At 33.7% G+C, this 15,449-nt stretch overlaps 2 protein-coding genes across 2 annotated transcripts; one reads left to right on the top strand and one right to left on the bottom strand.

Annotated features, from left to right (window-relative positions):
* The first annotated feature begins 3,341 nt into the window (after nucleotides 1–3,341).
* LOC122397220 (syntaxin-5) lies at nucleotides 3,342–5,593 on the top strand. The gene is made up of 5 exons (XM_043396239.1): nucleotides 3,342–3,853; nucleotides 4,280–4,536; nucleotides 4,626–4,817; nucleotides 4,903–5,024; nucleotides 5,179–5,593. The coding sequence occupies exons 1-5, from the start codon at nucleotides 3,484–3,486 to the stop codon at nucleotides 5,336–5,338; spliced, it is 1,101 nt and encodes a 366-aa protein (XP_043252174.1). The 5' UTR covers nucleotides 3,342–3,483; the 3' UTR covers nucleotides 5,339–5,593.
* A 183-nt stretch (nucleotides 5,594–5,776) lies between these two features.
* LOC122397521 (transport and Golgi organization protein 1) lies at nucleotides 5,777–15,008 on the bottom strand. The gene is made up of 18 exons (XM_043396734.1): nucleotides 14,829–15,008; nucleotides 14,603–14,736; nucleotides 12,015–14,370; nucleotides 11,759–11,923; nucleotides 11,572–11,654; nucleotides 11,358–11,495; nucleotides 11,164–11,280; nucleotides 11,024–11,101; nucleotides 10,609–10,833; nucleotides 10,104–10,124; nucleotides 9,815–9,982; nucleotides 9,524–9,746; nucleotides 9,304–9,442; nucleotides 9,137–9,226; nucleotides 8,952–9,048; nucleotides 8,739–8,862; nucleotides 6,700–7,185; nucleotides 5,777–6,198 (listed from the first exon to the last, which is right to left on the bottom strand). The coding sequence occupies exons 1-18, from the start codon at nucleotides 14,950–14,952 to the stop codon at nucleotides 6,140–6,142; spliced, it is 4,827 nt and encodes a 1,608-aa protein (XP_043252669.1). The 5' UTR covers nucleotides 14,953–15,008; the 3' UTR covers nucleotides 5,777–6,139.
* Nucleotides 15,009–15,449: the final 441 nt, after the last annotated feature.

Raw genomic sequence — 15,449 nt, 5'->3', positions numbered from 1 at the left:
CGTAAATCAACAACGTGTCTCCTCGTACTCTTCCGCGCGCGTTGTCCAAGCTACCTTATTGTAGCTAGAGTGGTCACTCGATTTTGGGAAAACCCCATTAATTCGCTGTCTGTCCACCAGGGGCATCACGGTGATGGCCGAGATGCGCCAACGTTCCGACTGGCGGCCACAAGGTCGGAAAATGAGCGCCATCTGTCGTTGAAAATAAGGAACTATTTGACGATAAACATGGGCGTATTGCCGTAGATGGCTGTGCAAATCATGTACCACCGCAGAGATGCCAGAAAAGCACCGCCGGGTGCACACGCACACATGCCAGATACGCGTACGTGAGCTCGTGGAGTTTCGGAAAGTCGACAAAGGCAAACTGACGCATGGCCTCTTTCTCGATTCTCCGAAGCTGCCCGAAGTAATTTCAGATCGCCTCGTGGGAGTCGAGAGAGAAAGGCTCACATTTGCCTTCTCGCTCTAAACAACTGAAATCCGACCTCCCGTCAACGGCATACGATTTAGATTCTCGAGCCGAGATTCTCGACTGCCCAGGCATTTTTACTTTCCGACCTATGTAGGCGCACATAAGCAAAGTACCCATAATGAAAAAAAAATTTTGTAAAATTTATTTTACGGAAATACACGTTTTAAGACCTCCTGATCATATTTTAATTATTGAAAAAAAAGAAATTTTTTTTATTAGTCCCATGTATGAGCGTGCATATGTTGTTGGATCCCGGGTTGCGGGATTAAGAACAACACTTTACTAGAGAGACTGGTGGTTTTATTCGATCGTTACGGCAAGTTCCGCACGTTAGTACAAACTACAGAGATCTGACTTGAGTCCAAAAATGTGCGTCGTTTATATATTTGAGGGTGACAATGGTGGCGTACGGAATGAGTAACCGGGTACAGGATGAGTAAGCGGGTACAGGAGGCTAGAAAGGCTGGAGTTTGAAACCTATGACTGGGATGTTTGTGTAAGGATGATTCTAGTGCGGTATCTATGTTGGCTTATGAGTTAGTCATACAACAATGTACATATATTATTAATACGATTTTTCAAAATCAAAATACTTTAAGATTGAAAATTAATAAATTAAAATGAGATTCTACTCTTTACCAGTATTGTGCACGCTGTGGTATTTTTCAATAAGAAGAGTTCTTACTTTTATAACATAAACAAAACAGTAGAATTAATAATTGCAGAAATTAATTAATAATGATTTTCCTCGATTGTTTTGAGATAACCGTATCAATTTGTTATGACAAACTAAATAGAACTAACTAGAAACAAAGGAAAAGTGATCCCGTTTGCCAGTTTAATACAAAGTATGGGTTGCATCTTAAATTTTAAAAGGACATAGTCGAATATTTTTAAAGGTACAAAACATAGCGTTTCATTGTAGAACAGTAACATGAGTTAGCAGGTAATGTCATAAAACTGTTTTTCCCAGCTATATCCCTTTTTACCTGAAGTATAAGGTAAAAAGTACGAGCTACAAGGTACGACTATCCGAAAATCGTTCACATTTTATCAATGTAAATGAAGCGGCCTTTCCATCAGAGTTAGATACAAAATTTTGTTATTTCTGTGAAAACAGAACTTTCATTAGATGTAGGTGGTGCTTGAAATTGTTATGTTTTCACTGTTTTTACGAAAAGTACCATCCAGATTCATGTACTTCGTACATTGAAAATAACATATGTTAAATTCAATTTAAAAAAAAAAATATTCGAAGGTCAGACAAAAATATAATGTCACATTTAGTGTACGATTAAAATATGATTGAAAAAATAAAAAAAAAGGATTTGTTTTGGCAGGGTTTGAACCTGCAGAGCAGAAGAAGCTCGGAACTTGCAGGCAAATACCTTGTCATTCACGCCACGCTGGTTGTTGAATGTATTTCTATTTCTGAAGATAAGTATCTGTAATAACTTTATTAATATCTCAAAGTAAAACCTAACCCAAAATCGGGTACCATTCCAACTTTTCCTTGTTAGAACCGAGTTTTCAATTTGTCTTAGCGAAAATCGTAATCACATTTTGCACATTATTCTAAAACATTTGTGGTATTCGTTTTCAATGCGATTTAAGTAAGCATGTAATGTATAAGATTTCATATAATTTTTTCTTTTCTAGAGAAGATAGAGAAAAAGTTTATATAATTTTTTTTATATGTAAGGCGTCGGGAAAAGGCGAGGCCCAAGCCGAGGCGCTGGCAAGGGACCGCGTCTGGCCTTCGTCCGTCAACACTCCCACCCCTACCAATGGGGGAGAAGGCTGACGACAAAGGCGTGGGTCTAGGCCCAGGACGGGCTCATTTGTTTTTCCGACGCTGAAAGAACGGGAATAAAGCATGTATACGAATACCCTACGTATTTCTTAATTCCTAATTCCATTCTACGCGTCTGTATAACATATATAAAATTTAATTCGTCCTAAGATTTATATGAAACATTTAAAAGATTTTTTATACATTATGCCTATACATATATCGGAACAACTATGAAACAAGAGGTATAATCATTATTATCCATGGACTGATTATAGTCAAAGTCTAACCGGACTTTGAAATGAGAACATAAAACTTAAATGTAAAGTTTCATTTAAATTCATTTAGCTATTTATACTCAATCGTAATAATAATATACATATGTGTGCTCATACATGGGAATAAAAAAATTTCTTTTTTTTCAATAATTAAAATATGATCAGGAGGTCTTAAAACGTGTATTTCCGTAAAATAAATTTTACAAAATTTTTTTTTCATTATGGGTACTTTGCTTATGTGCGCCTACATAGGTCGGAAAGTAAAAATGCCTGGGCAGTCGAGAATCTCGGCTCGAGAATCTAAATCGTATGCCGTTGACGGGAGGTCGGATTTCAGTTGTTTAGAGCGAGAAGGCAAATGTGAGCCTTTCTCTCTCGACTCCCACGAGGCGATCTGAAATTACTTCGGGCAGCTTCGGAGAATCGAGAAAGAGGCCATGCGTCAGTTTGCCTTTGTCGACTTTCCGAAACTCCACGAGCTCACGTACGCGTATCTGGCATGTGTGCGTGTGCACCCGGCGGTGCTTTTCTGGCATCTCTGTACCACCGTCACACTTTCTTTAACTTATAGCACAGACGAGGTATACCGAAATTATTTCGGATAGCTTCGGGGAATCGAGAAAGAGAGCATGCGTCAGTTTCCCTTTGGTCAACTTTCCGAAACTCTACGAGCTCACGTACGCGTGATTTGGCATAGGGGAGTAGTGCACCCGGTGCTCAAACTGGCACCTCTGATCAGTACTAGCTGGTAACTTTCCCCTTAGATGGCAAGCATTAATGTCCCGGAGCGTATGACGTATAGAAACCGAACTGTCATGTGGACGTGTCCGTTTCAATCTGTTGATAGTTTTAGAAGAAGTTATTCGAGGTAGACGACGGATTTGAATTGTATTTTTGAGGTCGTAAAACTGTAAATACGTATACAAATTGAGAATGCGATGCCAGCGCGTAGACGACACGTTGGCTCTGAGCTAGATCATGATTTCGTAATCACAACCTCAAACAGCTCCTGGCGGGGCAGTACCATAAGTCAACAGCATAACAATGAAAGTGAAGGGTGCAATTTAACGGAGAACGAGAAAAAGCAAACGGACATCATACCAGCGACAATGACGTCGCGCGACAGGACCAATGAATTCGTTAATGCTATTCGGACAATGCAAAGCAGGACCGTCACGCAGGCGGCAGTCTTGCAGAATCCTCGTCGAGCACGCCAATTACAGAGTTACTCGAATTTTATGATGATAGCTAAGAGTATCGGGAAAAATATAACGAGCACGTATACCAAGCTAGAAAAGCTTGCCCTATGTAAGATTGCCATGAATATTGTCTCACGTCCAATGCTACCTGTTAGTAACGTATTGTTTCGAGAACAAAGAATGAAAATCGCAGAAGAAATATATCATCACGATTAACATATCACTATTGCTTTGGCGATGATAAAATTCAAACTAGACAAATTGTATTAATTAAACGTTTGAACAAAGTTCCATAATTGAGCTCAATTTATAGAATCCTTTTTAACTAAATTCTTTTCCACATTATTATTTTTAACTTGCGACAAAGTATTCATTTATAATAGAAAGAGATATGCGCATACGATGCATTTTTTTAATTATATTTTAAAAGTGACAGGAATGTAAACTGGAATCGACAAACACCAGTTTGAAAAATGCAACATTACAAGTGTGTTTATAAGAGGATGCTATTTATTTATTATGTGAATTGTTTTAGTGGCGAAGAGGAAATCTATATTTAACGACAGACAAATGGAAATTGAAGAGTTAACGAATATCATAAAAACAGATTTAAAGAGTTTAAATTATCAAATAGGAAAGTTACAGGAGCTTGGAAAAAAGCAAAGAGATGGGTACGGCGCATCTCAAAGTCATCACATAGCCTCGCATTCGTCTTCTATTGTTATGGCCTTACAATCAAAACTGGCAAATATGTCGACACATTTTAAAAATGTATTAGAAGTGCGTTCAGAGGTATGCGAATTAAAAAACAAAATGTATTTTAAAAATTATTGTTTAAAAATATGTAAAATCTAACTTCTAAATTCTTTGTTTACGTACAGAATATGAGAGAGGAACAGAGTAGAAGACAGCAGTTCACACAAGGCTCTGTATCTACAATGTTACCGCCAAGCGTTGCTGGGAAACAAGGGTCATTGTTGTTTCAGGAACAAGAATCTGCTTCGTCAGTAACTATAGATCTGGAGCCAGCTATAGGGCAATTATCATTACAGCATGCAATTCACGATGATACTGTGAGCAATATAAAGTTTGTCAGAAAAGACTATGTTCGTATTAAGTATATTTTGACAACAATAAACCAGTTTATTTACATATTAGGAAGCATACGTTCAATCGAGAGCAGAGACAATGCAAAATATAGAATCTACTATCATTGAACTTGGTGGAATTTTTCAACAATTAGCGCACATGGTCAAAGAACAAGAAGAAATGGTGGAGAGGTACGAATAATTATTTTATTTTATATTTTGTAATTATAAGTTTCATAATCGTCTATATTATGGAATAAAAAATGTGCTGTATGTTAAAAACTTTCTCATGCACGTAAATGTTTACAGAATTTAATCAGATTTATGAATTTCAATTAAATTACAGGATAGATAGCAATATAGAAGATACAGAATTGAACGTGGAAGCAGCACATGCAGAAATCTTAAAATATTTCCAATCCGTAACAAACAACAGGTGGTTAATGATAAAAATATTTGCGGTCCTTATATTTTTCTTTATATTTTTTGTAGTGTTTCTGGCATAAAATAATTGTTACATTACTATGCATATTTCTTTACGCAACTTTGTAGTTGACCATCCATATCTATTACTTATAATATAAGATCCAAGTGCAAGACGAATTTTTATAAAATTATGATTCATTAGCTATAGAATAATAATATATTTATTGCATTCCTTGACCTCCGTTGAATTGTGAATACTGTAAGTATTAATTATTAAAAGGTTCACCAATGTAGCCTACAGGGTACATTGTTGTATGTAAAATGTAAAAAGGAAACTGGGTAATAAATGCATAATTTTCAATGCTTGGTAATTCCTGGTAAACACATGTATGGCGGGTGTTCATAGTAAACTGGACTATCAAACATGAAGTAATAATAAATTACGATTTATTTCAATGTTTTAAAACGTTATATAACAATTGCATTTAGTCTAAATTCGTATTACAATTTATTTCCCGTTTGAATGATTTACGAAGACATATACATATTAGTTTTACACTTGAACAAAAAAATTTATATATAACTATATAAAGAAACATTTTTACAATTCGTTTTTCTTTTTCTTTTATGTAACAGTGGTGACATTTGATAGACGTATTTGTATTAGCAAACTAAGTATGCATTTATCACATTTGATAAATACTATCTCAAAATGCACGACTCCTATTTCACCAAAAGATAATTGCTGGTTTTCCTACTAGCATTAATATACTCTGCATCACTGTTAATTATTTATCGATGGTTTTTATAATTGAGAATTTCATTACTACAGTGACAAATTTGATGTATGCACGATGATGGTTTGTAACAAAATAAAAGAATTAATCTTTGTTGGTATGATGTGTCTCGTCCAACGACTCTCCTGAAGAATACAAGGAACCTAAAAACAATGACGAACTGTGAATAATCTATTATACTTTTTATTAATTATTTGTGATTATCGATATGAAAAAAAAAAAAATATGAAGAATGCAAATTACAAATCTTTAAGAAACTAATATTGTTCAGAATGAAATTAAAATAATTAAAATGTAACATTTTAAATAGACACTGTTGTAAAAATATCGTGATCGAGTCGCAAAATCGTATTGTAATTTTTATTTAAAAAATAATATGCTGCTGTATCGTTCAACCTGGTATATTGCATTTATTTGCAATTATTTCCTTCCAAAGTACTCCAAAACTGTCTCACTTTAGAGAATCGCTTGCGTCCTTGCATGCACAACACAGCAAAAAAAAGAATGGAGGAAATAATAATGTCAAAAAGAAGGGGGGCGAAAAAAAAAGAAAAAAAAAGTGAAAACCATTCCTGGCAGTGAAATTTGATCGTTAATGGGGATGCCAATTTCTTGTTGTTGCTTTGGTCATGTTGTACACAAACCTTTGTGATTTCGTACTCGTTCTCGCTGCGGCGGATGAATACCGAAATTGTGTGGAGGCGGCAGTGATTCACCCCTCCATGATGGCGGCAATATCGAGCCAGGAGGTGGAGGAGGTGGACGAATATGAACGCTACTGAACGGAGGTGGAGATGATCTATGATTAAACGGTGGGAATAAGTGTGGAGACATCGGTGGTGGACAACCCGCATTGTCGTACCTACTGGAAGCAGGAGGGTGCAGAGGCATAGGCGGTGGCGAGGATAACCGGCCACCCAATGGCGGTGGTCGTTCGCCAACTTTGTACGGCGGTACACCAGACGCAATGGGTGGCAAAGGTGGTAAATACGGAGGGAAACGTGAATGTAAATAGGAAGGTGGCGGCGGAGGGGGAACACTCGAAGAACCAGAAAACATTATAGAGTTGGATGACTCTGCTCCCATGAATAATGGAGGCGACGTTGCCATTTCCCTGTTCGCTTCCAGGCCTGTTTGAAAATCAGGTTAAGAAAATACAATTTTCCATGTACAGAGCGTATTATGTAATGCCATTTTAACTTTAAAGAATGCGCACCAATCGATGGACGGACCTAAATGACTTTGATAATATTCGTTGTAAATTAAAGTTCAATAACTAAACTGACACGAATCTACATCCACGAGTCTACTAAAGCTACGTCAACAAATATAGGAATGATAATTGTTAGAGGTAGATAGCCATTTCTTCGTTATTAATATGTCGGAGCAAAAATTATGGAAAATTTTTTATTGGATTCTATTCAGATACATGCTTACTGTTATTAAAAAAAAATGGTTCAAGTAAATGTTATTCAGTTTGTTGAGAACTATCGCTTTCCATTTAAGAAAATGTACTCTCTTCCAACAGTTACTTCTCCAAAGATGTGCTGTATCTTCTAGAGTTTAGATCATTTAATTTAAGAAAAAAAGTAGCCAATATCATTATTAGATTCTGAGAGAACAACTTGTAATTTGAAAGTTTTTATGACTTTGATTTCATAAAATACCGTCTAATGAATGTATAGCTATTATCCAGAGATGACTTGTTGGCTAGGCACCAACAAACTAAACGGGGCAAGGGCAAGGAGAGAAGGTCTACGCGCCGCCTTATTCCCACCATAGAGGTCCGCTCTAACGTCACGCTACATAGTAGGGTCTCCATAACCACGAGAGATACACTTTTGTTCTATTCATGGCTAGTATTTTGAGTGTACGGTTATTCCAATGACTCTCAGTCCTGTCCTATCCTACTCTGTCCCTGTACGTTTCGTTCGCGTTCTTTGTCACGCGATGGAATTGTAGTTGTGAGCGACTCAGCCAATAATGGCAATGCGTGTGAGAGAGCAGGCGTCGCTATTACGCTACGGCCAATCGGCGTGCCTAGCCATCAAGTAATCGCTGTATAGCTATTTACCCCTATCAATCATAATTGCATTTATCAAAGAGGAATCGTATTGACCTACATAAAAATAGCAATAATTTACAAAATTTAACTTGGTAATAACGTCTCATAAAATACCTTACAACAACTTTTACAGGTAACAGAAATAGTAAATAAACTGTCTAAATATAAATATTACCACATTTAAATCAGTACTTGCTACTTGAAGGGAAGGGATATTCTTATTTGACGAGTGAAAACAATCGATTATATTTTTTGTCATTTTAAAATGTGTTCATAAAATATTATATAAAAATCCAAAAAGATATCCAAGCATATGTGGTTTATGAACTCGTAAATATATTACAATAGATGTAAACGGAAAAGTTTACAAAACCTTTTCAATCATAATATAGAGACACAGAAATATGTATCTAAAAACAACAATCCAAATTTAAATTCGTTAATTTGGACCTTTGCTTTAAACAATAATTTGATTTTATTCGATTAAAAAAATTCTCAAAGAATACCTTCGTTTTCCACTTGCCAATGAGAATATCCGTTTAAAGAGACCGCGGTATTGGAACAAACTTTAACATATATATGTAGAATAAAATGTACACTGTTGACGTGAATACTTACGTTGTAATTTTGCTTCAGAGTCCGCTTCGTTAATATTCTTTTCTATTAGGGTTAGCCGGTTACGCAATTGTCCCGCTTCAACTTTGGATTCTTCTAAACGACGCTCAACTTGACGCGCTACCACCTGAAAGTAAAATTTATTTGAAAAATTAAGAGAAAAAAACAACTATCAGATCGCAATTAAAGATAGTGTAATGCATTTGAAATTCATACCCATTGTTCGTGTGCTTTGGTTTCAAGAAGAGAAATTTGATTTTTATATTCCCTCTCCTGATCCAATATTTCACGTTTCAACATTTCTATTTGTTGTCTAAAATTAAATTAATAAATATAGATTTAGTAAGAGTTTAATAATGATCTCTCACGATTTCATATCTAACTAAAACGTTAATATTTACTTATAGTTTTGTATTTCATTTTGCATCGTTTGTATTCTTTCTACAGTGGATACAACTTCACCCTGCTGTTGCAACCAAATAGCTTCTTCCCTACAATACAACACCGCATTAAGTAAAAGAAAAATCAATTAAATTTATATGCAACAATTACAATAAACTGATAGCACTTTTGTCTTTGGGCTTCCTTTTCTTGAAAAAAATTTGACAGTACTTCGAGTCGCGTTTCCGCATCTTTTTTCTCCTTTTCTGCCACCTTGCATTGTTCGCTCAAAGTAGCAACCTCTTCTTTGATAACTTTCACATGTTCTATCACGTGAAACGGTTGCATTTAATATCTTTCACACTATGTAATTACTACCATAATTATATAGCAAGCATTAAAAGTACCTTCTAGTAAACTGTGAGCACCCTCGATCTCGGTTAGTTGTATTTGTAATTCATTTCGTTCTTCGAGTAAAGTAATTGCTTCTGCTTTAATGTGAGATACATCATATAACTTATCCAAATCCAAGCTATTAGAATTCAGTCGATTTATAACGTCCAGAAGGTCTTTTGTTTCTACTTCTTTACCTTTCAACTCTTTCTGTAAGGCTACTTTTTCAGTAGAAATCTGCAAGTATAAAGCAAAGATAGTATTTTTCTTATATGCTACTAATTACACATTTATTGCACACTTACTTCTTTGATTTGCATTTCTAATTGCTGTACCTTATCAGACAACGTTTGCTCTATACTATTTTTACTCTTAATTTCAAGCGACAGATTTTCCGTTACTCGAACAAGCTCAACTTCAAGTTCTTCGTATTTTTTCTTAAAAGATGCAAGTTCTGTTGATAAAGATTCGTTCTGCAAAATATTCACCATTAAACAGCATTTACATACATACCATAAAATGTACTACACAAAATATACGCTACAATACATTATAACGATATTAAACAACTATGAAATAGTCATGATTACAAACCTCAAGTTTATCAAATTCAAGCTGCGATAAATTTATATAACACAAAACAAAATTAAAAATGTCTTTGTTAAAACAAACAAAAAATATATCTGTAGTATTGAGTAGTAAATAGAATAAATATAGCGAGATACTCGAGGCACTGAAAAGCTGTCTGTTGATTATAGGATCGTATATAATAGATATGAATTTTGATCGTTTTTAGTTTTCACATGGAACTTTGTTTTATATACTTTTAGGAAAAATCCTATTATATATTTTATTACTAAGAAATAATAATTATTTATGTTATGAAATAATATTATTATTTACTTAAAATGCTAATTTTCATTATAGTTGGAAACCAGATCATAGTAGGCTCTATAGATAGCAGATAATATCGAGATGTCTACAATAAATTCTATTGTATCCTATATTCAACGATATTACAGTCTTTTTTTTCTAACTGCAATTCTTATAATTTCGCTATAATTGTTCCACTTGCCACGATTTAAATCTATACGCATACCTCTTGAGTTTTAAGATTTAGGGCATTCGTTAAGGATTCATTTGCAGCTTGTTGAGCATTCAATCTTGTTTGTAGATTTTCCACTGACTGAGCTAATGGGTTAACTTCATTATCTGATGAAAGAACTTCTCGCAGCATTCGTTCTAATTCTAATCCTGCCTCAGTAGCACTTTCTAAATCTTTTTCTACCATAGCAACATGTTCTTCTAGTTCTGCTTTCGAATTCTACAAGAAATTATTATTCCAAAAAGAGAAACCTTTCTGTTATACCTCGATTAAGCATTAACGAATAAATAAATAAAATATTTTTAGTCACCGTTAGTCGTACTTTATTACTACCAAATTTCTTTATCCACATTTTAGTTTAAATTTTGGTTTATATAGACATTTATATAAATAAATTTAGATACTATACCCGCATAGCTTCTAAGTCAGCCTTTAATGAAGATACCATTTCATTGGATCCAAATGATTCATCTTCAATGGAAATCAACTGAAATATATTTCACAATAACAAATCAATGATGTAAACGTACAATATATTAACATTATTACCTTATCTTTTGTTGTCTTTAAATTTTCATTCAACATCGTGCATTCCTTTAATGAAATTAGTAGATCTTTTTCAAGTTTATTAATTTTAGCTATCAGTTGTCGATCTCTCCTCATATTCTACAAAAATATAGAAATGGAAGGACTATGCATGTTTATTTGTATATTAGCAAATAGATAAAAAAAAGCTATTATACCTCGATGTAATAGTACCCCAAAGAAAATATAAGTGTTGCTGTCACGGTAACACTTAAATACATCAACGTCAACCAGTAACTGTTTTCGACTTTTATTCCTTCCGTTATAACATTTTCATGATTTTGAGAAGTTCCATCCTGAAATTATTAATTAATCGAAGGTTCGCTATTTATTTTTTACATGGACAACATTTAAAAAATGGCTAATGCTTACGGAATTACTAAAATAGTTTTGTGTACTATCATCAGTGGAACATCCAGCATTATCAATTGCACAAACGTCAGGGGGAGAAGCTTCTAAAACAATAATAAAGATTGGCAAAAAATATCTTCTATATTTAATAATAAAGCACAATGTGAATAAAGTATAACAATAATATTATGTAATTTCTATACTGTACCTTGTGCTTCGTGTAAAACATTTTCCAACGTAGTTTCTTTTGTAATGGCAAAATCCTCGGTATCAGACTTTTCAGAAAAATCGTTATTCTGGTCATTTGTCTCATCACTATGTTCAAATAAAGCTTCATCCTTGAGATCTTCAACTTCATTTTGCACCACATTGTCTATTTGACATAAATATAAATTAAGATTGCATGTAAGATGTAGTTTACATATCCTAATGAATAAAATTTCTGTTGAGCATTAGATACTTACCATTTTCGATTTGTTCGTTCAAGTCTGCATCCAATAAATTTCTGTTATCAAACTCATTAATTACACTTTCTTCATTAGCTAATTGTAATCCTGGTGGATTTTTATTAGACTCTTCACCTTGAGGGGGATGGAGCTCATTTAATGCAGAAGGTACTTCAATGGAATGGGAGCCATTGTTATCATTTGCAATGCGTACATTTATATCATTTTGTAAAATATTATTTTCTTCAGCAAGTTCATATTGCATATCTTGCACTATATCCTGTTGCAACTTTTTATCACGATTTCCTTCACTGGTAACAATATTGACATTACTATTTTCTTTAAGATTCATATTTGTATCCTGAGAAGTAGCTAAAACTGATACTGTATTAGTAGAGATTTTACCTTCATCTTCACTATTAATGATACTGTTACTACCATTTTCTTTAAGATTCGCATCTATGATCTGAGAAGCAGTTGAAGCTGTTGGTGTATCAGAAGGTATTTTATCTTTGTCTTTATAGGTATCTTCATTAGTATTGACGTCATTATTTTCTTTAAGATTCATACTTGTGTCCTGAGAAGTAGGCGAAGTTGTTGCTGTATCAGAAGAAATTTTACTTTCATCTTCACTGTTAATAATACTGTTACTACCATTTTCTTTAAGATTCGCATCTATGATCTGAGAAGCAGTTGAAGCTGTTGGTGTTTCGGAAGGTATTTTATCTTTGTCTTTATAGGTATCTTCATTAGTATTGACGTCATTATTTTCTTTAAGATTCATACTTGTGTCCTGAGAAGTAGGCGAAGTTGTTGCTGTATCAGAAGAAATTTTACTTTCATCTTCACTGTTAATAATACTGTTACTACCATTTTCTTTAAGATTCGCATCTATGATCTGAGAAGCAGTTGAAGCTGTTGGTGTATCAGAAGGTATTTTATCTTTGTCTTTATAGGTATCTTCATTAGTATTGACGTCATTATTTTCTTTAAGATTCATACTTGTGTCCTGAGAAGTAGGCGAAGTTGTTGCTGTATCAGAAGAAATTTTACTTTCATCTTCACTGTTAATAATACTGTTACTACCATTTTCTTTAAGATTCGCATCTATGATCTGTGAAGTAGTTGAAGCTGTTGGTGTATCAGGAGATATACTTCGAACTTTAAAACCATCATTGTTACTGGTAACAATATTACTATTTTCTTCAGGATTCGTATTTAAATTTTGTTGAACTTCAGTAACATTAGAATAGTCTGTTAAATTTGATGCGTCAAGTGTAGTTTGTGGAATGTTGTCAAGTATTTGTTTATCTGTAACTTCATCAATATTATTAGAAAATAATGTTCCTTCTGTTTTGTCTTGCATATTCGATTGCAACAAAGATGAATTGTGTTTATCTGTATCAGGTTTACTTAACCTTTTTTCAGAAGTTTCAGTGGTCTTTTCCAATTTAATATGTTCTGTTTCTACTAAATTAGGATTTTCCAAAGAATGGACATCTTTTATTTTAGTGGCATCATTTATCGTAACTGTATTTTGTGTAATTTTTGCAGTTACTTTAGTATCCTTACTTACAACTTTTTCATTTGAATCATTATTATTATTTTTGTTTGATTCAACTGCTTTAGCATCATTGTTACCGTCTGAAACATCTTTGTTAATTACTTCTTCACCATTATTAAGTGTAGGTACTTCTGGGTTATTATTCTCATTAAGATCCTTTGGAGATTGTACATTTTTCACTTCTATTGTGTTATTCTCTGTGGTTTGTTGAATATTATTACTGTTTATATTTGCGTTTGTTTCCATTGATTTTAGTGGAGTTCCTAATCCAATTATTTGTGGTAAATTTAATATTTTCTCAGAGCTTGTCACAAAATCTTTAACATTAGCTTCCTGAGAAATAATCTTTTCATCATTCAGAATTTCTTTTGGTAATTTATTATCGTCTGTAAAAATAGTTTTATCAACTTCTTTGTTACTAGAACTTGCTACCGAAGTATCAACTACATTGTTTACATTTGGCACATCCACTGTTTGATCAACTTCTGTTCCAAAATTTTCTTGCGTAAGGGATTCATTATCATCTAAATGCAATGTAGTTTCATTTATAATTTCATATGGAACAGTTATATTATTCGACAGTTCTTTCGTAGACTCTACATTCAAATTATCGGTCTGAGCATGCGAAGCCTTGGTATCATCATTGATAGACTTTAACTTAACATTATCCTCCTTAGGCTGAATTATTTTATCAGAGTTATCATTATTAATAGATAATTGTTTAATAGGCACTTTGAATGACAAATCTTTTTTTAAAATTTTATATTCTCTCAAAAAATTTTTTGGCGCATATCCACGTTTACCATTTATCTGAAATTAACAAAATTTGTGAAGCTACATTTGTATTTGTAATATTGTTATTAAAAATAATGAGTGATGCACATAGTATATTATAACTTTCCATACCACCTATGGTTTTACATCATTCATAATTTAAGGTGCAAATTAAAAATAGTTGCTATTGTCAGATATATTCACATACAAATCAAAGTAGTAATAATTGATAAATAGAAATTAAATATTAAGAAATAATCAAATATACCTCTACACCCCATAAGTCAGTTCTGTTGCCTGCATCTTTACTATAAACTGTGACTTCTGCATTAATGTCAAATGATAACAACTCTGCTTCTTTTGCATGATATTGGATCGTCGTTCTGGCCAGCGAAATAGGCACTAGATAAAACATATCATTAAATGACTTAAGTGAATTTATAAACGTAATGTGCCATAAATTAGATACATATTGAAAGTATGGCTTCAATTACCGGAACATTCTTGGTCATAACATAATCGTTCGTTCGACAAAGTAGACAAACATGGTGATATTGCACTAAATATTATTACAATAAGTAGAAATACTACATTAATAAACAAATTTCTTTTCGTCATATTTCCACTATTGCAAAGCTCCACATCACTACTAACATAAAAGCCTTAGACGCACATTTTAATCGTGAAGTAGTTCATAATGAGATGGTTAATCGGATGGGTTTAATCCGTGCTCGAAGCACAGACGAGGTATACGAATAGAAGCTACACCTTATAGGCTTTCGTGGCCCAATCTGACTGCCATACCGACCTAAAAATTCAAAGGTGATTTCAGCGCCCTCCTCTCACGGATGGCGGTCAGTTGAGGAACTTACTGAATTAGTGTGATAGGCAAACAAGCTAGTGTGTGTAAATGCATATGAGTTGAGAAGTACGAATTATTCGCGATTCTTTGACTAGTTAAAGTTGTAAATAATTTTCATAATGTTAATAAATTCAAGAATCTTGCCATCTGCTACTATAAATCGACAAAAGTGCGAGTTATATTTAATTTGTACATTATATCGCCATCCATCAATATGATTCTAAAGTCAAGATATGAGTAGAAGTGGAAAGTT

This window comes from Colletes gigas, unplaced genomic scaffold, assembly GCF_013123115.1.
Source record: "Colletes gigas isolate AHSC1104 unplaced genomic scaffold, ASM1312311v1 Colletes_gigas_Sc00009, whole genome shotgun sequence".
In the NCBI taxonomy this organism is placed as follows: Eukaryota; Metazoa; Arthropoda; class Insecta; order Hymenoptera; family Colletidae; genus Colletes; species Colletes gigas.
The sequence above is the reverse complement of the archived record's forward strand: the minus strand, read 5'-3'. Positions and strand labels throughout refer to the sequence as shown.

What these genes read in the sequence shown, in the direction of transcription:
- LOC122397220 (XM_043396239.1), top strand. Translation starts at nt 3,484, where the DNA reads ATGCCAGCGCGTAGACGACACGTTGGCTCTGAGCTAGATCATGATTTC. An exon ending in GCTAGAAAAGCTTGCCCTAT is followed by an intron (nt 3,854 to 4,279) that starts GTAAGATTGCCA and finishes GAATTGTTTTAG; the next exon opens with TGGCGAAGAGGAAATCTATA. An exon ending in ATGCAATTCACGATGATACT is followed by an intron (nt 4,818 to 4,902) that starts GTGAGCAATATA and finishes TTTACATATTAG; the next exon opens with GAAGCATACGTTCAATCGAG.
- LOC122397521 (XM_043396734.1), bottom strand. Translation starts at nt 14,952, where the DNA reads ATGACGAAAAGAAATTTGTTTATTAATGTAGTATTTCTACTTATTGTA. An exon ending in CTGACTTATGGGGTGTAGAG is followed by an intron (nt 14,371 to 14,602) that starts GTATATTTGATT and finishes TGTTAATTTCAG; the next exon opens with ATAAATGGTAAACGTGGATA. An exon ending in TGCTCACAGTTTACTAGAAG is followed by an intron (nt 9,443 to 9,523) that starts GTACTTTTAATG and finishes TTCACGTGATAG; the next exon opens with AACATGTGAAAGTTATCAAA.